The following is a 22798-nucleotide window of genomic DNA, read 5'->3' on the forward strand; positions in this document are numbered from 1 at the left end:
TTATATACTTGGTTTTGATCTGAACTTGGCTCACTCATTAAGATAAAGTAAAAATTATGCTATAAAAAGTTCTAAAATTGTATTGAGACTTAGAATTTTATTTAAAAGAAAAGAATTTCTGTTAGAATTCAAAGAAAGATCCATTTGAAATAGAGTCTTGGGCCAGATGACTTCTTCATAAACTTTTACATTAAAAATTATCAAGTTCAAAATCTAACCATTATGTTAGCAAAATCTTTAAAAACTATGTAAGAGAAAAGACTGAAACGTCACTCATAATAACCATTTGTAGCCAGGCAGATCTTTATGGACCAGTAAAAGGAATCTCAAGTTCTGAGGAAATTATGACTTAACAAATTAATGAAAGAGTAGGGTCTTTAGCCCACATAATCAGACACCAAGATGAACACTCTTCCCAGAACACACCTCTCACTTCTATGTCCACTATACTATAGGCTCCAAAGTGCCTCTCCATGTTTGACATAATAGTTCCTTCCCATTCCCCAAATAGTCCATTTAATGTTAAAGATAAACAAATTGTAGGCTCTAGGAAGTTTCTTCATGTCTTATATAATAATTTTCCCCCACCTCCTAAATATTTCATTGAATGACAAAGCTAAACAATGCCAGTATTTCAAAAACAATAGTTGCCTTTGATGCTTATTCTTTTTAAAGTATAAAACATTCAAATAACAAAATCGAAAACATTAAAATACCATTAAAACATAATTGTTTTGAAGACTTTTAAATAGATTCAATAGGCACAGCATTAAACAATAAATACTACTGAATACCCACCATTTCATGAGTAAATACTCTTTACACACAGGATGATGGGAGAAGCTTTGTGCGGTTATATTGTAGCACTGCTTGAGAAATAAAGAAAGAGTAATAAAAATACAATAATAATAAACTAATGAGTATAAACTAATATTTTTATTGTCTGGTTTTATAACTTTATTTTGATATTGTAAAAGTGATGTTTATTTTAGAAAACTGGAAAAATTAAAAATTATGTCAAGATTAAAAAAACAGAATCAGTTTGCACAAGTACAATTATTTGACACAGTTTGTCACTTTAGATGTCTGACTGCTTAAGATAACATAAATTTATTAATCTTATATAGGGTTACAACAGGAAATGAGATTAAAGGTAAATTATCAAGAGTTATATCCTCATTCTGTCCTTGAAGGAATTCAGGCTTATCTTTCTAAAGTTTTTATATAATAGAATACACATGAATATCTGTTAAGTTAAATCTAGATTATAAATTTTCATTAGAATTATTTGTAACGACTAGTATTTATTTAAAAATTAGTTTTTAATTATTCAAGAAATACAGAGGGACAAATGTCAGTAAGGTAGCAAAACAGGAAGTCCCAGACCCTCCTTCCTCCACAGAGATATGGAATTAAAAACAATAGACAGACCACTACCTTTGTGAGCAATGCAGAACCTAGTTAATAGATTCTTAAACTCTAGGTGAACATGTAGCCAAAGAACATATCAAAGACAGTAGAAAAATTCATGGCCTTTACTCACAACAGCTCTTCCCTCTGGCACAGCACAGTGTCCTTGGGAAAAAAGCTTCCAACTTCTGGCTTCCCCCTGGAATAAGAGAAAGAAAAGAGTGGAAGATACATCCAATGTTCTGACTTCTGAGATGCTACCCAAGAAAATGATTTTTATCTTGCCTGAATTTAAGCTCTGAAAGGAATAAGTGCCCGGAGGGGATCACTGATAACAAAGTAGGTCACTGGGACTTAGTCTAGTGCCAGAGAAGATACGGTGTCACAGACAGATACTAGGCAGTGTCCCAGTATCATGACTTGCTACAGCACCAGAGAGGCTGTAGTACCACAGACATATACTGGGGGGAGGTCCTGAGTAAAGAGAGGTAAGCCTCTTCAACTAGATTACAAGCACAAGCCCAGAGAAGATGAATCCCTGGAAAAAGCTTGAGAGGTGTCCAGCATTTGTAGCCAGGCAGAAGAAACGATGAGTGAATTCAAAGACAGGATATTCAAAATTATCAAGTCAGAACAGCAAAAAGAAAAAAGAATGAAGAAAAGTGAAGAGAATCTAAGGGATTTAAAGAAAACAACAGAACAGCATACACATTATGAGAAGTTCCAAAGGAGAAAAAGAAGATGGAGGATTAGAAAGCCTATTTGAATAAATAATGACTGAAAATCTCCCAAATCTGAGAAAAGAAATGAACACACACATTCAAGAAGCTCAAAGAACTTCAACTAGCATAAATTTAAAGTGAGCTATTCTGAGACACATTATAATCAAACTGTCAAAATTCAGACAGAGACAATTTTGAAATCAGCAAGAGAAAAGCAAGCTATCACATACAAGGTAACTCCAATATGATTAACAGCAAATTTCTAAGCAGAAACATTGCAGGCTAGAAGACAGTGGAATGATACATCCAAACTACTGACAGAAAATAAAATGATAACCAAGAATATTATAACTGGTAAAAACTTTTTGGTCCTTAAAAATAAAGGAGAAATAAGATTTTCCCAGGTAAACAAAGGGTGAGAAAGTGGATTACCACTAGATTGGCCCTATAAAAAAATGCTGAAGAGAGTTCTTCAAGTTGAAATGAAAAAAATGCTAAACAGCAACACAAAATCATACAAAAGTATAAAACTCTCTGGTAAAGGTCAATATAGAGACAATTATAGAATTCTGTCATATTATAAGTGAAAAAATTATTTTTAAATCTGGCATAAAAGTAAACAATAGCATAGAAAGTAACTCTAAATCTATGTTAATAAATATGCAATTAAGAGGCAGTATTACGCATCATCAAGAACATAAAAGTGGTCATGGATGGAGTAATACAAAGGAGTAGAGTTTTTCTATGCAGTTGAAGTTAAATTGTTATCAGTTTAAAATATATTCTTATACATTTAAGATATTTGATATAATTGCAATGTTAACTGATAAGAAAATATGTATATAATATGCATGAAAGGAAACAGTAAGGGAATCAAAACATATCACTACAAGAAAAATATCAATGAAACACAAAAGAAGGCAGCAAGATAAAAGAGACAAAAGTGCTACCACACACTGAAAACAATTAATGAAGTGGCAATAGTAAGTTATTTCCTGTCAGTAATTACTTTAAAAGTAAATTGGTTAAAGTCTCCTTTTAAAATACAAAGATTGACTGAATGGATAAAACACAGGATTCAACTGTGTTTGAATTGGCATTGGCATTGTCATCTGGCCAATGTCTGCATACATTTTTGATTGACACAACTGGAGTGGGGTGGATACTAGTGGTATCTAGTGGGTAGAAGCCAGGAGCCAGGAATGCTGCTAAGCATTTTACAATATACAACACAGTGGTGTGATCATGGCTCACATGAGGATCATGTGATGATCATGGCTCATGCAACTCTGGCCTCCGAGGTTCAGGTGATCCTCCTGCCTTAGCTTCCCAAGAGCTGGGACCACAAGCGTGTGTATGCTGTCTACAAGAGACTCAGTTTAGCTATAAGAACAACACACTGAAAGTGAAAGGATGGAAAAATATTCCATCCTTTCACATATTCCATGCAAATAAGTAGTATGCAGTATTTCCTTAAAAAGATAAGGAATATGTGGTATGTACATACAACGGAATATTATTCAGCCTTAAAAAAGAAGAAAGTTATGTCACATGCTCTAACAGGGATGAACCTTGAGAAGATTATGGTAAATGAAATAAGCAAGTCACAGAAGTACAAATACTTTAAGATTCCACTTGTATGAAGTATTTAAATTACTGAAAATCATAGAAACAAAAATAGAAAGTAGTTTCCAAGGGCTGGGGTAAGGATGAGGGGGAAATTAGTGTTTAATAAGTATAGGGTTTCAGTTTTGCAACATGAAAGAATTCCAGACATTTATTGAGTAACAGTGTGAAAATAATTAACACTACTGAACTGTACATTTAAAGACAGTTAAGACCGTAAATTTAGCTTTATGTTTTTTTTCACAATCAAAAAAGAAAAGAAATACATAAACAAATTCTTTTTTAAAATACTGAAACCTTGGGTAAGGCCCTACTTCTCACTGCACCTATGCCCCAATTCTGGGCATGATGTCATTTCCCCAGTAGTATCATCATTACTAACTTGTTATTCATCCTCCCAAATCCTTTTCTATATTTCTGAACACAAACATCCATGTACAAAAACTTACATGTAGTTATAGAAAATATGATTATTTTGCATTTACGTTTTTACTCAACTTATGTCTTCCACTTATTTATTCAACATCATAGCCTGGAAATATATCAAAGTTATTTAAAGATGATCAGTAACATTGTTTTTAAATACTGCTTCATATTCTATTGTATGGATATAGCAGTTTATTTAGACTGTCCTTTATTTAGACTGTTGATTAATACCACTACTGTTTAACATTTTGCAAGTAAAAATGATGCAGCCAGGATGGTCTGCTTAGCCCCTGGAGAATATTTTTTTTAATTTGATAAGTTATATATTTTACTTCTGGAAAATTCTCAGACATTATTCTGCTTAATTTTTCTGTCCATCTTTCTCTCTTTAAAAAAAAAATCATCTTTCTCGAACAACTTTTTGGTAGAAGTTAGGGTTTCTTGTTTTAGCCTCGTTGTATTAACTTTGATTTGTTTGTAGTTTTCAAAATTATTTCACCAAACAACTTCTACATTTTTGCACTGAATACCCACCTACATTTTGGAAAACCTTCTGCTATAATTCTCATCAGCACTGTATTAGACTTTTTCTATTTTGGTGTTCATAAAAATCCTCTGAGAGGCTTATTTAAAAATTAAATTCCTAGCTCTAATCCCAAATATTCTGGGTTAGTAGGTCTAAGATGGGCCTTAGGAACCTTCATTTTAATAAACGAACCACAATAATTATGATTCAAGCAGCCAGAGATTACAGTTTAAAAACTAGTACTGTGTCAGCAACTGAATATTTCTAGGTTCACTGTTTTTATTTTCAGCTTATTCCTACCCCAACCATTTGAAAAGTAATTGAGATATATTCGTATACAATATTCTTGGGGAATTAAAGAACCCCCTGTTGCAAATACTCATTGTCAGTTGGATGCCCAGTGGAACCCATAAAGCTACATATCTAGCTATTCTTGGGGGGAAAAAAAACCTGGCAGGATCTAACTATTGTATTTTGAGATCTCAACTAAATTTCCATGTAGATGTGACTTTTTTTCCATTTAAAATTAATGTTTTTCTCAAGCTAAAATGAAAAATTTGGAAACATATTTGTAAGAGGAATTCATTTAATTAAAATGTTACTAATATTCAAAAACCATACTAGGGACACATACACATAGTTGTTTTCCATGTGCTTTCACTAAAAAAATCCTCTTATTATGTTTCAAAATCTTGTAACTCTGCTTTTAAACTAATAACAAATATGGCAAACCTACCCCTTAAGGTATATAAGTACAATGTAAGTTTAAATAGCACCCAAATGAAGAGTAAATAAGACAAAGTATCCAACGTGTTTGTAGCTGTGCTAATAGAGTTTCTAAGGAAACTCTACTCTTGCATAAACCATTAATGAAAATATCCTCTCACTGGCTCCTGTTTGTCTTAATCTCAGTATCTGATTTCTTATGTTCTCCTATCTGGTCCATCTGACTTTCAAACTTTCTGTGCAAAATAATTTCCCATCAGGCCATTTGCCTTCCTGAAGAGCCCCACTCAGCTCACTTATATCTAAGGTAATGTTTGCTAAGTTATTAAGACGTCATAAAATCTTGTGCTGGTTTGACACTGAGTGCATTGTATTTATCCAAGTGAGCCTATTTAATTTAAATTATACTTGCCCATTGTTATTTATTGTCTATTTCTTTTTAGATGCCACATAGATCTTATTTCCTCCTATCCTTATTCTGATGGTGGAGACCAAAAAAAAAAAAAGATACGTTTTCTTTCTGATAGAAGTATTGCCTATTTTAAAAATTAAAATTAAGAAACACATACATATGCAACAATTGTTATAACTGTAGTGTAGTTACTATTAGATCACTGGACTATTGATTATGAACTATACAAATAGCAAAATGTAACATACTCCAGGAGAGCTAAAGTTCTTACAGCAAAGGTGAATCAGTTGCCATCACCAGTGTTGAGGGCCTAAAATCCCCATGAGTCTGCATCCTTCACACTCCAAGTGCTGAGTAAGCCTTGTAGATTTAACTCTGGGTGATGGCTGTTGCCATGGTCTGTACCAAAGACTTCAGTGTAGGGAAATGAACTCATTGAAGTTGAATGAAAATTCCTCACTGGCCTAGAGCAGTGTTGCCCAATAGAACTTTCTGCAGTGACAAAAATGTCTTCTACCTGTGGTATTCAATATAAGAGCTGCAAGTCGGCCGGGCGCGGTGGCTCAAGCCTGTAATCCCAGCACTTTGGGAGGCCGAGGCGGGCGGATCACGAGGTCAGGAGATCGAGACCATTCTGGCTAACACGGTGAAACCCCGTCTCTACTAAAAAAGTACAAAAAACTAGCCGGGCGAGGTGGCGGGCGCCTGTAGTCCCAGCTACTCGGGAGGCTGAGGCAGGAGAATGGCGTGAACCCGGGAGGCGGAGATTGCAGTGAGCTGAGATCCGGCCACTGCACTCCAGCTTGGGCGACAGAGCAAGACTCCGTCTCAAAAAAAAAAAAAAAAAAGAGCTGCAAGTCAAATGGGCTACTGAGCACTTGAAATGTGTCTAGTGTGACTAAAAAAATTATAAACTTCATTTAATTTTAACTAGTTTTAATTCAGGTAGCCACATGTGACTAGTGGCTCCCATATTAGATAATACAAGTCCAGATGAAAATTTGCAAATCCAGTCCTCAAATCCGTTTTGTTTGCATGCACACAATTTACTTTGTTGTCAATATTTACACAAGTATGGGCTGCTGTAAGCATTCAGTGTATGAAGTGACTTCAGAATTCACACCAAGAGTGGCAGCTCTTATTTATATATTGAAGGGACTTAGGATTAGTGTCCAGAAGCTACATGAAATTAATAACCAATCTTCTCTTCCTCCAGAAAGCACAGGCCTTTGCAGTATCTTGGAGGGGAGCTTGTTGCCACCCAAAATCCAGACACTGAAGGAAAAAGGGCCCAAACTCTACACTTTTGGTCAGAGATGCCCGGCATAAGGTTGGATCCCAAACACAGTGAGCATTTTCATAGACATATTTTTAGAAATTAGTTAAGTGGCCCTTAGTTTTAAAAATGGTAACTCTTCTGAATAGAAATAAAACCAAAGACATTCATGATTGGGCTTTAATGTTCCTGGCTGAACATTATCATCTTCTGAGGGTAGGCCTTAACTTATGTAATGGCAATTGAACTAGACATAGTCTTTATTCTATCTGCATTTGTGTCTGAAATTGTTTTGAGGAGGTCTCAAAATTCTTTACATAGATTGAAACTTGGGGTACTCTCTTGTTCTGCTTCTGCAGAAGCAGAAGGAAATAATATTTATTTCTTGTGTGTATTTCAATGTAAATTAACTGTAAAAAAGCTATAAAGCATTTATATGCTTATGACAACCCTAAGATAAATGTGTCATATAGAATATGAAGAGTTACCTCCACGAGGTCTATTTGTGCACCATTGTCCAGGCACATTTTGATCATTTCCAAGTCACCATTTTGCACAGCCAGGTGGAGAGGACTGGCTTTCCCATTATTCACAAAGCTGATGTGAGACCGTCTGCTGTACCCATGCTCTTCACCTTTATAAGAAAATAGCATTCAACATAGCAAATATATAAAATAAATAATAGGGAGGGTTTTTTATTTTTATTTTTTAAAAAGGAAGGACACTGAGACACATACAAGCCTATGGTAAATTTGGTTAAATATTTTTCAAATTAATAGCACCCACCAGAGTAGACTTATTTATAGTGTATATATGGAAAAGCCTCTACTCACCAAACTTTAATATTATTTCCATGCATTCTTTGGAACCTGAAAGTACAGCCTGATGAATAGGAAAAACATCCAAATGTATTTGATTTACATGGCTTAACTCCTTTGTTAAGCTGAAGAAAAGACAAAACTAAAAATGACACCAGTTAAACCCCAAATCACAAACTACATTGTATGTCTATGTAAAAGTACATAGAGAGCTTTATATATTATAAAATCTAAGCATGAAAGTAATTTTGAACTAAGCAAAGATTCTGAAATAGGGACATTTTATATCTTCCAAAGAAGTAACAGTATAGATGCAAAAATATAAATCTTGATGCCCCAGCAAACTAAAGTCAACATATTTTTCAATGCAATTAATAAAAATTTTAAAGACATTATCATGACTTCTATACCCATTTTCAATTTCTTATGCAAATAAAATGACAATGTTTCCCAAATGCTTTTCCATTTATGTAAAATTAATAAATGAATATGTCAGCAGTCTTGTTAAGCCATGAAAATCAAGTATTTTCACTAATAATAGTTCTTCACTAAAAAGGTGCTAGAACTAAGTGTTATATTACGTTGATAATCTGAGCCAATCATTTTAAACTACCATTTTCTATAGATCATTAACCTTTAGTTTTATCTTAAGTACTTTTAATTATTTCAAAAGGAAATATTTTGAGTAAACAGAAATGTGTGTAGAATCAAATACCACCTGCAATCTCTGCTTTTAGAGATAGTTTAGTTTCTATATATATAATAACTCAGAAACATATATGTATAATATAGTCCAGAAATGGAAGATGTACTTTACAAAATTATATTATTAAAGAAAATTGTTGGCCAGGCACGTTGGCTCCTGCCTGTAATACCAGCACTTTGGGGGGCTGAGGCGGGTGGATCACCCGAGGTCAGGAGTTCAAGACCAGCCTGGCCAACATGGCGAAACCCCATCTCTACTAAAAATACAAAAATTTGTGGTGGCATGCTCCTGTAGTCCCAGCTACTCAGGAGGGTAAGGCAGGAGAATCGCTTGAACCCGGGAGGTGGAGGCTGCAGTGAGCCAAGATGTGTCACTGCACTCCAGCCTGGGTGACAGAGTGAAACTCCATCTCAAAATAATAATAACAATAATAAAAAGAATATTGTTAAGTAAAAGCTTTTTGAGCAGTATTATCATACAGTATACACATAAAAATTAAATTTGCAAGGAAATCAGACTTTAAAAATACGTTGTTTTCTGTAGGACTTTCAACTTTACTATTTCTTTATACCAATTTTCCTTTGGTTAATTTAAGGTTCTTTTCCTAAATTATTGGTTTGAGTGTTAGTTAATTTATTTTTATTCTCTTTATCATTTAGTCTCTTTTTGGTCCAATCATGAAAGCTTAGAGTATTTACCTGTCTCGAAGTACATCTAGTAAAAGTGCTAAAACATATATGTATGGTACATTTAAACATTAGGCAAATATTTTAAAATTATTTTATTTCATTTTCTTACTCTCTGGGATGGTAAAGAGGCAAAATCAAGTGGTAAAAATAAAGATCCTGGTCTGGATAACATGCAAGTGATTAAGGAATATTTGAAACAAGGCTATTTGCTTGGATTCTAACAGCACACTCAGATGGAGCACTGCCAGAAGCAGGAGGAAGTCATGTAGGCAAGCATCTCCATCGCTTCACTGGACCACACCAGGAAGCCTCACCGGAGACAAGGCTGGCTCTACTCTCAGGCATGTGGCTAAGAACCTTTGTCATGTCATCACTCAGGGCACTGTTTTTGGGAACACGTGGCCATAATTTCTTCAGGTCTTCAGGAGTGGCTGTGTTTCCTTTGGCTTTTATTTTACAGGCCCGGTAAGTCTGGAACTGACTATATTCATCTTTCCTTTGACAATTCAGAAGCTCAGAATCAAATGTACGAACCATCTTTATAACATACAGGCCATTATACTTTGTATTTTGCATTCTATCCTGACCACCAGCTTCATCTTAATTTTTCCTGCCTATCTTTTCTTTTCACTTTGAATTTCTCATGGTTTTCATTACTGCTTTCCTATTAGTCTTCTATAAGCAATCTCAGATCCACTTAAGGCAGGGAGTGCATATACAAAAACACATAGAATAATTTTTTTTTCTGACATAGTTTCTGTATTTTATATTTTTCTAAGGAGAAAAACTTAAGAGCTTTTATAAATAATAATCCATGTTGTATTCATGAAAAGATAAAGAAAGCAGAAAGATATGACAAATATACAAACCAAAATCTGCAGTGCTTCACTATTATTTGTGGTGCACGCAATGATCAGAGCTGTGTTTCCATTTTCTCCTTCCAAATTAATATCAATAGTTCTATGTTCAAGCAAGACCTGCAAAAAGGGGGGAATAATTGTCAAAATTTTTGCAGATTTCCAAATAAGGTACTTGCCTTCCACTAGAGTTTCAGTTTTCAAATGCCAGTGACCATGTCTGTTTATCTTTTATTCATCCTTCTCTCACACAATCTGGCACAAAATCTTGCACATTGTGGGTACTAATTAATTTCCCCATTAGATGAAATAATCATGATTTCAATGTCACAACAATCAAGGCAATACTGAGTTCTGGAATTGTAAATAAAATAAGAATTATAGATACTAGTTATCATAGCTTCACTTAATACTTCCGACTTGTACTAAGTGAAATTATGTTAACTAATATTTTCAGGAAAATAGATGTGTGGAGCCATTAGAATGTGTTCATGGTGGAGGGGAAGAGAGGTAGGGAAGAAGGAAGAGAGTAAAAGAGAGAGAAAGAAGGAGGAAGGGCAGGAAGGGATTTTTTTTTTTCTCTTCCAGTTATTTTTCTTTTACCTGGATTGCAAGAATTTTGGGAAATGTCAGTGGAAACTCTATTCTCTTTAGTAAAGAAAATAGAGTTTTGTGTGGCATAACCCAATTAATTCAAACTTGTCCTGGAATGGAAACTTGCTCTACAATGTAAGAAATTAGCATCCTGATAAAATGGTGAAGTAATTTTTCTGATGAAATTTCATTGAAGATCTGTTACCTCCTCACCTGACTGCCATCTGATTACTGCCCAAGTGTCTATAGATCTTTGACTAGTCTTTCTTTTATATTCAGTGTAACAAAATTATCTCATATAAATGTCTTATCACATCTTGAATTGGCCTACTAGAGGCTTTTCGTCTTGCAGGAAGACTATGATAAATGATGACATGTCCTTATAATTAAATAATGTTAAAAGAATTTATTAAATAAGCTGTTTCTTAAAAACTTTGACTTCTTTGAAAAAAGTATGCAACCTCCTACCAGAGTCTTGTTAACAGAACATATCCCCTTGTGAGTGTCAGCAAAGAAATTAGATTTATTAATTAGCTCTGCTCATAAAAGAAAATTAAACTCAGTTTTTGGTACATAAGAATATGTGGAGAAATGATTGATGGATTAAGGGAAATGAGAACATAAGATTCCTTCCATGGACTTTAGGCACCATTGCATTCTGTTCTTAAGAAGCTCTAGATTCATATGGAAAATAGCCCACCAAAGAAGAGGCTTTTCTCTCTTTGCCCTCTTAGAATCACAGATCATAAATGTATAGCTGTGTTAAATTGTATGTGGCAGGGATCCCAGAGAGAGCAACTAAACTGTGCAGCTACTTCAAATTCAGTCATGTCCAGGCAAGTCCGGAAGGTTCGGAGGTGAGCCCTCCACAGGTCCTTTTGATGAGAATCTGGAAAGCCTCATGGAAGGGTCAAACAACTGGATACTTTGAAATAAAGCCCCAAGGACTAAGGCCTGCAGGCCACTGAGAGACAAAACCACCCCCTAATCCCCAGGCCAATGTGTCCCAGGGAATATTATGCATACCATAAATCATTGTGCAACAACTTGAAGTGATGCGTGAATGACAGTTTTTTACTTTACAACCATTATAGGCAACAGAGGAAGGTTTGAGGGAAGGTCAGTGGAGCAGTCCATAGAGCAGCTACTAAACTGGCAGGGGCTGGGTGGGTACAGGCTGGAACATGGGCATAACTGGGAGAGGCAGGTAGAGAGGATTGCTGTTTGCAAACATGAGGGGAGACATTCCAAAATACCTTCTCCTCCTTCTATTCCTGTCATCTCTGGTGAGCCAGAGGAGTTTGAAAATATTTTTACACATAGTTGTGGTTGGTAAGACCAAGTAAAGGAGAGTCAGTTTTACTTAGAACTCTTTTTTTCTGCTTGTTCTTGTGTCACCAGGAAAATTTGTTTTATGTCCATAACAAAGTTTACGAATCAGCTAGGAGCTTTATTTTCTATTTCTATGTGATACCTACCTTTCTGTATTTGTTGGTCTGGAGATTTCTGCTTTCTAATTAACAACAGTCTTTCAAAAGTTACCTGCCTTCAATTCCCAAACCACACTTTCAAGGCCAATATTAATTAATTAATAGGCACGTGTTCTTGAAAAGAGCCTTCAGAGGGAGCAAGAGCTCCATGAGGAAATATTTGATATCTCTGCGGGAGTCCCTGCAGTCACCAGTGACCCAACCCAGATGATATAGAAACAGCACTTGACTCATGAATAATGAATAATGGACAAAAAATAACAGCTTGTTGCCAGAGGACTTTCTAGTAACCTCTTCAGGGAGCCATCCTGACCCATCTCATAGGTACTGAGACTTCCGATCTCCCCTTCTCAGTCAGTCAGAACTCCCATTTACTCGTTCATTCATTCATTCATTCATTCAACAGCCATCATTTACCAGCACAGCGCTGAGGAATAATAGACACTTGAATTAGTAAGACACAGCTCCTCCCTCAAAGATAATTAGCCAGTTGGGAAGAAAAGCACATGAACATTTGATTCCAATATCACATGTTAAGAATTTTAATAGAGCCACATACAAGGTACAGTAGAAAAGCAGAAAGTGGCTCTCTCCCACCTTTTATGCCAGACTTAAAGGAGCCAAAGTTTCAGAGGGCTGAGAGAAAGTTTTCTGGGCTGAAAGGAGCCTGAAACTCATGGAACTCTTTGGATATTGTTTCTACCAGAAAACTTATTATAAGTTCCAAATAGCCTACCTTAGCAATGAATTTCTGGAACATGCTCCATTTGTAAATTGTATTCTTCATCCTTTAAGCATGTTTGTGTTCTAGGGTGTTTGAGAGACTCTGAGATGTAGTTTACAAACTATGGCCTAATTCTTACCCTTTAGCATTTTTCCAGGGTTTCCTCTATTTGACTGAACTTACTCTTACACCTTGAAAACCAGTAAGATATTTCCCAGTGGTATCCTTATGTCTTCTGCTAACTAATCTGTCTGACAGGCCATCCATTCTAATAAAAATAGCGAATCATAATTATGTTTTCTGTTTTCACTGAGTCTCTCATTACCTTCCTTCTTTTAATCATTAAAGCAGTCAGGTAAAAGTAACGAAGCCTAAACCTGAAAATATAAAGATGAAAACAAACTTTCTTGGTCTTGCAGTTTTACTTGTGGTGTGACGTTAGGCAAGTTATTCAAATTCTTTTGGCACCTCAGTGTACTCAGCTATGAAATAAGAATTCTAGTAGAATTACTTCATAGTGGGTTTGCTTAGATGAGAATTTAATAAATGAACACACACAAAGTTCTTAAAAAGTGCTTGGTAAATAAGAACTATTCATTAAAGTTAGAACTAATCATCATCATCAGTTACTGAGAAGAAAAGCAAATGTAATTATTATATATTGTTTGACCTGGAAGCTTAGAAGGTGCTCATCCTGGTGCAGGCAGAGAGAGCTGGATCTGGGTCCCAGCACCTGCGCCACCAGTCAGGCCCATTGGAGCCAGCCAGTAGCCTTACCTTCATCACCTCGTTGTGCGTGCCCCGCACAGCTAAGTGGAGGGGCGCCATCATGTTGAAGTTTCGGAGGTTTGGGTTTGCTCCTCTGCTGAGAAGAAACTTAACACTTTCAATTTGGTTTTCTTCTACAGCACAGTGCAGAAGGCTATTTCCATAATCATCCATAATAATTGCATTCAGTACTAGAAAAAGAAACCAACATGTGGATTAAATTTTGCTTAGACTGTATTCAACACCTCCTGAGTGCCTATCCACTCCAAACGCAGTGCCAAGTGCAACTGACATCAGCTGCATCTTTTAATGGAAACTAAAAACACAGCTTCAGTTCTAATGAAACATTTAATGGGCACCTAGTGGGAATATATAGTAGCACGAGACTGACTTTATCAATTGAGTGAAATTTCTATGGGTAGCATTAATAAGAAATAGATCCTCCTATTGCTACATGTTTTTATCTACATGAGTTTTGGGATTGTAATAAGATATTGGGATTATGTAAAAGCAAGAACCATGTCCCAGGCACTCTGCTAAGTTCACATGACCATTATTTCATTCAAGCCTCCAATAGCCTGCAAAGTAACACCATGACAAATGTTCAGAAGGAAGAAGATGTTGAGATCCAGAGAGGTTAAAAGTCTTGCCAACATCACAGAGCTAGTAAGGAAGTATGACAGTAACCACACTTCTCTGAACCTCAGCTTTCTTGTATTCAAACTTGGTAAAAAAAAAAAAAAAAATTGAAAAAGCATATATTCATATACCTACACACACACACACACAGGAGGAGAGAGAGAGACAGAGAGAAAGAGAACGAGAGAGACAGAGAGAGAGAGAGACAGAGAGAGAGAGAGACTCTGTGATGTTGCAGTGTTACTGGGACAATAGTATTAAATCATGTCTTTAAAGATCACAGCAGAGTGCCTGGCCTGTAGCAATGGTTCAAAAAATGTTAATGAGAAAAACAACATACCACTAACAAACCACAAGACTAGAATTTGAGCTTCAGACCCTGATGCCACAAGTGGTTTCCACGTATTTCTATGCTAGGATATATGGCACTATGTACCCCGTGAGCTCAGCATATAAGTAATATGTCCTTTCATCCTGCAAAGTCCTATAGCTATTCTAAAATAGACATGGCTATCTGCTTTATCAACCTTGTAAATTGGTGGCAGTATATCTTTATGTCCAGGAAAGGAGAAAAAGTATTTGCTCAAAAATATGATTTGGGGACCATCTATGGTACATGGTACTTCGAACCATACAGCCATGTTTTCTGTTTCCCTCCTTTTTAAAATGTGTCTCTCCGCCATTTCCCTTCATTCATCTAAGTGTTTCATTCTAAATAACACACACACACAACACACACACACACACACACACACATCTCTTGACCGTTCCATCTGATTAAGAAGAATCACTCCATTCATCATTCCATTTGGCACCAAACTTAAACAGGGATCTATACTTACAAACTACCATTCAATAATTAACTTGAATTTGGCTTTTACCCTCATCACTTTTCAGAAATCATTTTTATTTTTATAGAGGTCACTGGGGCCTTCTAATGTAGGGGCTTTATCTTGATCTCCTTCATACTTGATCTCTTTGTGGCAAGGGCTCCTTCTAACTCTTCTATCCCAGTAACTTCGCCCACGACATGTGTATTTTCACTGTCTTCATCTTTTTCTGGCTTTTGCTCTGCCATCTGTCTCTTGATGTTGGTATTCTACTTTTAGCTATCTTTGCTAGCAGTTTTGTGATCCCCTAAAGGATTTTCACACATTTCCACTGTCTCAGCGACTTCCTATGCAATCGTGCTCATGTAGGGCAGCCCCTTTCCTTCTGCATTTCTGTTGTGTGCTGGATATTTCCAAGTAGATGTCCCCTGGGCCTTTCAAACTCACTGTGACCAAATCTCACACCTTCGCACTCACTTCCTTTCTGTTTTCTCATATTCCTCCTTTTGGGGATGATTATATTATTAGCCTAATCTCCTAAATCTAAGAATTTCAAAGTCAGTTCTAACTCCCTGCCCCTTTCTCTTCCCATTTACTCTGCTGTCGAGCACTATTGACTTTACACTCCAATATCTCTTGAACCTCTCCCTGTCTCCTTTTTGTAGCCTCACAACCCTGGTGAACTCTTATTCTCTCTTTACTATCAAAATAGCTTTTTAATTTGGCTTCCACTTCTAATCCATCTTCCTCAATATTGACAGAATTATCTTACATAGCAAAGGTCTTATCATACCACTTCACTGCCTTCATCTCTGTGGCATCCACCTCCTTCACTGTTTGCAGTTGAATTTCTTAAACAAGGTAGAGTGTACAAGGCTGGCACCTGGAAAACATCACTGTAGGAGTATGGTACACCTTCTTGAGGTCAATTTTATTTATGTCTTATGTCAATTTTATTTAATGATGATAATTTAAATGTAAATTCACCTCAATGGAAATAGTATAAAAGAGTAAATAAAATGTACACGCATTCTTACAATTTATCTAAAAATTCAAATAAAGTCTGTGCTTGTTGTGGGGTGTCCTAGATCTCTGCAATATGCTTAGCTATATTTCAGTAGAAGAAGTTGAGGAGTGCTGGTGTATAGGAAAACTCACAATTCTAAGTGAAATATATTGGCTCTTTATAACTGGCACTAATTACCCTTAAAAATCACTTCATTCCATTCTTTCTAGTGAATTGAATGGGATGAATGATTTCCGGAAGATGCATTGTAATATTTTGTTACCTTCCAAAGAGGAATCTCTGGTGATCTTCTCCATTAGCTCAATTTGGCCTTCTGCTGCGGCATAATGCAAGAAGAAGGTATCCATATCATCACATCTTTTTAATTTCTCTTGTTTATTACAGTTTTGTAATCCACATGCACTTCCTTCAAAAACCACCTAGAGGTATTTAAACACCGTTACAACAAACAAGCATATGCAAAATTTATGGCTATAACCATTTTATAGCCTGAAAGAACTTATTATTATCCAAAACTATCTATCCTGCTTATAATGAGGTAAATTTTTTTGAAATACACAAAATGTTTACATACACAAAGAAGGCTTGAGAAAATGCCCCAAGATTGATCAATATATGAAATAAATTTTTTAATCCTGAACTCATTCATATATGCTTAGAAATGAAGGCCTTTCTTCCTCGTTGTGAAGGAAATGCAGAAATCTTCCCCAAACAAATAATTCAGATACTTGCTTTAATTCTGCCTTTGACCATAACTAGCTACATATGCCACATAATATATGTCCAAACTCCAGTGTGTTATTTTAAGGATAACTAGAGCATTTCTCACTACTGAAAAGAAAAGCTATCAATGAAAATGAAGTATTAAGGTATTTAATGTATCTTTAATATCACTAAGAAAAGATTTAGAATATTAGGATTTATTCAGCAAACGTTAGGTTGGAATAATAAAACTTAATTTCTTAAATGTTTGAACTTTAGTTTTTGCTTCTGTTGTTACAGAACAGTACCTAACAAGTCACTTTTCTATAGTAGTCTCTTAAATTGAGATGTGTTACTTTTTAACTAAAAAAATTCAATTCCATATAAGCTACATATAACTTTAGTGACTACAGGATATGACAATAAGCATCCAACCACTTCCAAATTTACACATATTCAGTAATAAATTTAAAATGGGCTTCTTGCAGAAATAGGGACTTTTTCCATGTCTTATCCTATCAAAGAAAGTGTTGACCTAAATCTATTTGGAAGCATTTTGGTACTTGAATTTGATATGCTCCTTGCATAATAAAGGGATTGTGCTGCCCACTCCCTAGTGCCAGAAAGAGCAGTTTAGGATGTCTGTTCAGCAATGTGCTGTCAGCACAAACCCAATTCCACACTCTTGAGAGGGAGTACTGGGTTCAGATGCTCACAAGGCACTATTGATTTCACAGTGACAAAACAGCATCTAAATACTTCACATGAGCATATCAGATGTACTAGATCTTCTCAATTACTACTTGACATATTGTCAGGCTTTGAAAAGATTTCTTAAAGTTCTGAAAGTAAGCCAAGGATGTCACTTAGACAAGTTATATATTCATTTAATGTAGTTTCATGTTGTCACAGAGTCACTTCAGATTCCTTATGATTCTGAACTATGTGATTAGATTCAGAACATAATAGACTAGATCACTTTTAGATAACCTAATTCTAACTAAACCTTTTAAAACAGAGATATCAAATACATCTTTTTTAGGTTGCTTTAATGAAATACATATAAACAGCAATGTGGCCAAAAGGTTGGAAACTAAGGTGAGAGATAACAATTGGAAGGTCAAATGGTAAAGTATTCACTGTCTTGAAAGAAAATAACTGGAAAAGGCTAAAAGCATCAGTCCAATGGTTCTTTTTCCACATTTCTCATCTTGTAAGTTTTCTGTGATCCTTCAGTTTTGTTAGTGTTCCTGAGATACTGTGTATGTGCTGGAGAAAATATGTTATACAGCTTTTCTTTTAAATTAGGAAGCCACCAAAAACCCTCTAGAGTTCAAAAAGCCCTTCACAGTATTATATATGTTTCTTGGTAATGAGTACAACCAGTGAGATTTTTACAAGATGATCTGAAAGTACCACAGTTAATGAAATAAAATATATAAATCCCTCAATCTACAAACTAGAATAAAAATAAATACATAAAAAGCCTTAAATAGGCCAGGCGCAGTGACTCACGCCTGTAAGCCACTTTGGGAGGCCAAAGCAGGCGGATCACAAGGTCAGGGGATTGAGACCATTCTGGCAAACATGGTGAAGCCCCGTCTTTACTAAAAATACAAAAAATTAGCAGGGCGTGGTGTCCGGCGCCTGTAGTTCCAGCTACTCGAGAGGCTGAGGCAGGAGGATGGCGTGAACCCGGGAGGTGGAACTTGCAGTGCGCTGAGATCGTGCCACTGCACTGCAGCCTGGACGACAGAGCAAGACTTTGTCTCAGGAAAAAAAAAAAAAAAGCCTTAAATAGCATAAGTGGTTTTACTTAGGCAGTAAATCTAAATAAGGACAATTAGAAACATGAAGAAAAATAATTTTGAGACTTGGTGCTGAGAAATCCCTCAGCAAATATCTCTAGAAAATGAAACCACAGGCCAGGCATGGTGGCTCACACCTGTAATCTCAGCACTTTGAGAGGCTGAGGCAGGTGGATCATGAGGTCAAGAGATCGAGACCAATCTGGCCAACATGTTGAAACCCCTTCTCTACTAAAAATACAAAAATTAGCCAGGCGTGGTGGTGTGCACCTACTCAGGAGGCTGAGAGGCAGGAGAATTGCTTGATCCCAGGAGGCAGAGGTTGCAGTGAGCTGAGATCACGCCACCGCACTCCAGCCTGGGAGACAGTGTGAGAAAAAAAAAGGGGAGAGAGAGAGAGAGAGAGAGAGAGAGAGAGAGAGAGGGAGGGAGGGAGGAAGGAAGGAAGGAAGGAAACCACATGGGTGATACTAGAAATTTAAAATTTCTTACTGTCCCATATTGATTGTAAAGATACTATCCTAGAGCTGAGATCACGCCACTGCACTCCAGCCTGGGAGACACTGTGAGAAAAAAAAAAGGAGAGAGAAAGAGAGAGAGAGAGAGAGAGAGAGAGAGAGAGAGAGAGGAAGGGAGGGAGGAAGGAAGGAAACCACATGGGTGATACTAGAAATTTAAAATTTCTTACTGTCCCATATTGATTGTAAAGATACTATCCTAGAGGGTGAAATCCATTCATGACTCAGTTTTCTGGAGTAAGCCACAAGGCCACAGTTACCTTGCTAATATTAAGGACAAAAAATGTCTGTTGTCAAGGTGGACGTGCCAACAGACTCACCTTGGGAGGCCTGGCTACTTGGTGTGTGTGATTTACTATACATGTATGCCTGATTCACACACACAACTGGCAACAGTGCCAACTTGTGCGACCTATTTAGAGAGGAATTTGGCAATTTCTACCAAACTTAAGGCTGTATGTACCTCTTGACCCTGCTAGGACTTTAACGTACATACAGTCTTGCAAAAGTATCAATGGAAAGACAGACAGAGAAGCCACGTCTACACTGACAGACACACTCAGTCAGGTGCATAATAGCAAAACAAAGCAAACACAAAGCAGCTTGAGTGTCCATCAGTGCAAGACCAGTTAAATAAATCATGATCTATTAATACAGTGGTAAGAGGTGACAATGTGCTAGCAGCCCTCACTCTTGGCACCTCCTCGGCCTCGGCATCCACTCTAGCAGCAGGGCTTGAACAGCCCTTCAGCCCCCCACTGCACTGTGGGAGCCCCTCTCTGGGCTGTCTGAGGCCAGAGCTGGCTCCCTCTGCTTGCTGGGGAGGTGTGGAGGGAGAGGCGCGGGTGGGAACCGGGGCTGCACTCAGTGCTCACAGGGCAGCAGAGTTCTGGGTGGGCGGGGACTCTGGGGCCCCGCACTCAGAGCAGCCGGCCTGCACCGCCCGCCCGGCAGTGAGGGGCTTAGCACCTGGGCCAGCAGCTGCAGAGGGTGCACCGGGTCCCCCGGCAGTGCTGGCCCACCAGTGCTGTGCTTGAATTTTCACTGGGCCTCAGCTGCCTCCCTAAGGGGCAGGGCTCCGGACCTGCAGCCAGCCATGCCCAAGCCTCCCCCTACCCCAGTGGCTGTGGGCTCCTGTGCAGCCCAAGCCTCCCCCTACCCCAGTGGCTGTGGGCTCCTGTGCAGCCGGAGCCTCCCCCATGGGCACCGCCCCCTGCTCCGTGGCGCCTGGTCCCATCGACCACCCAAGGGCCGAGGAGTGCAGGTGAAGCTCTGGACTGGCAGGCAGCTCCACAGGCAGCCCCAGTGCGGGATCCAGTAGGTGAAGCCAGCTGGGCTCCTGAGTCTAATGGGGACTTGGAAAATTTTTATGTCTAGCTGAGGGATTGTAAATACACCAATCAGCACCCTGTGTCTAGCTAAAGGTTTGTAAATACACCAATCAGCACTCTGTCAAAATGGACCAATCAGCAGTCTGTAAAGTGGACCAATCAGCTCTCTGTAAAATAGACCAATCAGCTCTCTGCAAAATGGACCAATCAGCAGGATGTGGGTGGGATCAGTTCAGGCTGCAGGTGCCAGCCAGTGGGAACCCGATTGGGTCTCATCAACACTGTGGAAGCTTTATTGTTTAGCTCTTTACAATAAATCTTGCTGCTACTCACTCTTTGGGTCCACCCTGCCTTTAAGAGCTGAAACACTCACTGCAAAGGTCTGCAGCTTCACTCCTGAAGCCCGGCCACCACAAACCCATGGGGAAGAAGGAACAACTCCAGACACACTGCCTTTAAGAGCTGTAACACTTACCATGAGGGTCTGCAGCTTTACTCCTGACAGCCAGACCATGAACCCACCAGAAGGAAGAAGATCTAGACACATCTGAACATCTGAAGGAACAAACTCCAGACACACCAGCTTTAAGAACTGTAACACTCACTGCGAGGGTCCCCGACTTTATTCTTTAAGTCAGTGAGACCAGGAACCCACCAATTCTGGACACAGTGGGATATTATGAAGCTGGTGAAAACTGGTAAATTTCCAAGTGCTAATTTATATTTTGGTGTATTCCAAAATACATTTTGTGAGTAAATCAAAGTGGAAATCTGAGTTCATACTTTTGCAAATAAAAAAAGAACTATTAACATGTGCGTTTTCGTGTAAGCATTTTTTTTAACCTGGAAAATTCCTAAGAAACTGTTAACATGATTCCACTGTTGAAAGAGATTTGTGAGGAGGGTTTGGACAGTCTTTTTAATGTTGTCTCAACATTTTAAAAGAGCCCCTTTTTCCTGCTGACAATCTGATGAAATCCAGTGGTGGACTCTGAGCACCCAACAGCCTTTATCCCTCAGACTACACCATCAGGTAGTAGCTAGCGCTGCCTTCAGGGCCCAAGAACTGCATAAGAAACAAGTACCTATGGTAGAGCCTCAGACCACTCATCCATCTTCAAAAGGTCACCTCCTCCACAGCATTTCCTGACGCCCGCACCCCCTGAAGAAGGAATTCGCTAGTCCGGCCTCCATTTTACAGGGGACATTTTCTATGGTTTCTCTGTTTCACTCTGTTAGACCAGAAGCCTTCTCAACCCCCAAAACTCTTAAATAGCTATCCGACAACAACCAGACACAGTCATTCAGCTCTTTGGTTCTAAACAAAATCTACAAAAAAGTTCAAGTGAAACGGCACACATTCCAAATTGTCCTGATTTTAGGCAGCTGCCCGATCTTGTGCCAAATGATACAGATACTTTTTGAGTAGGTTTCCCTGGACTACAGTCATCCAGGAACAAGAACAGATTGGGCAGACAAGCAAACAAAATAAAGCAGGCGCTGTGTGGGCGCATCATTAGCGGGGTCTCCTCTAGGACTGTGAACACCCCCCTAAAGCCTGCAACCCCCTGGCCACTCCACGCTTTCTCCAAACCAAGGGCTGCTCCTAAGGAAACCTAGAGCCGACCCCGACCAGACTTCAGAAACCGTCCAGACCCTGGAGCCCCCAGGGTACCTTAAGCGATACCTTGCAGTCCTCCGCATTGTATGGCACAACCTCATAGACAATCGCCCGGGGGCTCCTTCTTTTCTCCAGGGCGCCGCATCTTCCACGGGCTGCGCTTCATTGACGCCACTTGGTGCAGCGCCAGCACCTGGGGCGAGACAGCGAGGTCACCTGGCCAGGAGCTGGCGTCCGCGCGAGCCGGAGCGCTGCGGCGCTGCAGCTCATAGGCAGCGAAAAACTCGCTCTGCGGGAACCCTGGAGAACTTCTAGAAGTTCTCAGGCCCGCGCTACTTACAGTGCAGGAAGCAGGCGGGGCCTGCAGAGGAGGTAGAAACACAGACCTCCTTCGCAAAAAGGGCGGCGGTGCCGCGTCTGCCGGGGACTCGTCCTTTCCGGAGCAAAGTGAGTCGCCGGTCCCGCTGTCCTGCAGCTGCAGCAGCACACCCCCAGAGTCAAGCGTGTCAGTTCGGTGTGGATGCAGCGAATGTTATAATAAACACACTAAGA

The 22798-nt window shown here is 38.4% G+C and overlaps 1 protein-coding gene across 1 annotated transcript; it reads right to left on the reverse strand.

The window, feature by feature from the left end:
• Positions 1–324: 324 nt before the first annotated feature.
• On the reverse strand, positions 325–22582 carry LOC117078801 (transient receptor potential cation channel subfamily A member 1-like). The gene is made up of 8 exons (XM_033202292.1): positions 22301–22582; positions 21101–21180; positions 13780–13961; positions 10207–10314; positions 7958–8006; positions 7613–7758; positions 1544–1609; positions 325–866 (listed from the first exon to the last, which is right to left on the reverse strand). The coding sequence occupies exons 1-8, from the start codon at positions 22345–22347 to the stop codon at positions 708–710; spliced, it is 837 nt and encodes a 278-aa protein (XP_033058183.1). The 5' UTR covers positions 22348–22582; the 3' UTR covers positions 325–707.
• Between the last annotated feature and the right edge of the window lie 216 nt (positions 22583–22798).

This window comes from Trachypithecus francoisi, unplaced genomic scaffold, assembly GCF_009764315.1.
Source record: "Trachypithecus francoisi isolate TF-2019V2 unplaced genomic scaffold, Tfra_2.0 Lachesis_group7, whole genome shotgun sequence".
NCBI classification, from domain to species: domain Eukaryota; kingdom Metazoa; phylum Chordata; class Mammalia; order Primates; family Cercopithecidae; genus Trachypithecus; species Trachypithecus francoisi.